Raw genomic sequence first — 1459 nt, 5'->3', positions numbered from 1 at the left:
GGCACGATCTCAGCTCACTGCAATCTCTGCCTCCCGGGTTCAAGCGATTCTCCTGCCTCAGCCTCCTGAGTAGCTGGGATTGCAGGCGCCCGCCACCATGTTGGCTAATCATTGTATTTTTAGTAGAGACGGTGTTTCACCATGTTGGCCAGGCTGGTCGCTAACTCTTGACCTCAAGCGATCCACGCCCTTCGGCCTCCCAAAGTGCTGGGATTACAGGAGTATGCCACTGTCCCCAGCCCTAAATACCTTTTACTTTTGTTGAAGAGAACCACACACAAGTACTAACCCTAATTACTGTCAATTATTCAATTTCTTGAACTCTGTCAGTCTATACAGACGTTTTCACCCAAAGCTTCTCAAGTAAATTACGTCAGATGTTGAAGACTTTAGAGTGGAGATTGGAAATAAGACTAAGATTCCTAAAGATTCATAATAAAGACTAACACTGGGTGGGGCAAGAAAAAAGACTAAAGCTATCTGTGTAACACATCTGATACTCATCACTGAAAAAGACTTACAGCAAAAAACTGAGAAAAGAAAGGCAAATAGAGAGGCCAGATGTGTTCCCAGAGAATTTATTTCATCCTTTTCCATCCCTGCATGTTGTGTTCAGTGACTAGGTTAATGCATCATTTCTCCTCACACTGCTGTGGTTAGGAACCTTTCTGGCCCCTCTGGAGAGTACAGTGCCTGGTATATAGTTGATACTAATTAAAAGTGTGATGACTAGGCCGGGTGCGGTGGCTCAAGCCTGTAATCCCAGCACTTTGGGAGGCCGAGGCGGGCGGATCACGAGGTCAGGAGATCGAGACCATCCTGGCTAACATGGTGAAACCCCATCTCTACTAAAAATACAAAAAATTAGCTGGGCATGGTGGCGGGTGCCTGTAGTCCCAGCTACTCAGGAGGCTGAGGCAGGAGAATGGCTTGAACCCGGGAGGTTGCAGTGAGCCGAGATCCGGCCACCGCACTCCAGCCTGGGCAACAGAGCAGGACTCTATCACAAAAAAAAAAAAAAAAAACAGTGTGATGACTAAGTGACCAAAAGAATAGCAAGTGAAAAGAAAAGCCAAAAGAAGACGTGGTTGAAAAAAGGATAGATCCACATTCAGGTTAATCACACAATTTTGTGAGAGCAATGTATTTATCTTTCAAAATTACCCGAGACCTGGGTTTTTAAGAGAGGGCGTTGATACTTTCTTGCATGCAAAGTCATTGTGTTTGATTGCCTTCAATGTTTTGTTTTCAGGGGCTGTGGCTGCCTTTGCAGTGGGTTATGTGAAAGTCAACTGGGACCTTCTGGGAGAGCTGGCTCTGGCGGTCTTCTCAGTTGTCAATGCAGGTTCTCTATTTCTCATGCATTACACAGCCAACATCTGGGCGTGCTATGCTGGCTATGTGATATTCAAGTCCAGCTATATGCTTCTTATAACCATAGCAGTGTAAGTTTTACCAG

General features: G+C 45.5%; 1 protein-coding gene across 3 annotated transcripts in view; it reads left to right on the top strand.

Annotated features, from left to right (window-relative positions):
* Window positions 1-1459, top strand: part of LOC105518811 (thiamine transporter 2) — a 29480-nt gene that overhangs the window by 17119 nt on the left and 10902 nt on the right. For all 3 annotated transcript variants that reach the window (XM_011951944.1, XM_011951947.1, XM_011951946.1), the window contains one exon: window positions 1253-1445. In XM_011951944.1, the coding sequence (XP_011807334.1) occupies window positions 1253-1445 (193 nt within the window). The remainder of the gene's footprint in view (window positions 1-1252; window positions 1446-1459) is intronic.

The sequence above is a fragment of the Colobus angolensis genome, unplaced genomic scaffold (genome assembly GCF_000951035.1).
Source record: "Colobus angolensis palliatus isolate OR3802 unplaced genomic scaffold, Cang.pa_1.0 Scaffold33, whole genome shotgun sequence".
NCBI lineage: Eukaryota > Metazoa > Chordata > Mammalia > Primates > Cercopithecidae > Colobus > Colobus angolensis.
This window is presented reverse-complemented; position numbering and strand designations above follow the sequence as displayed.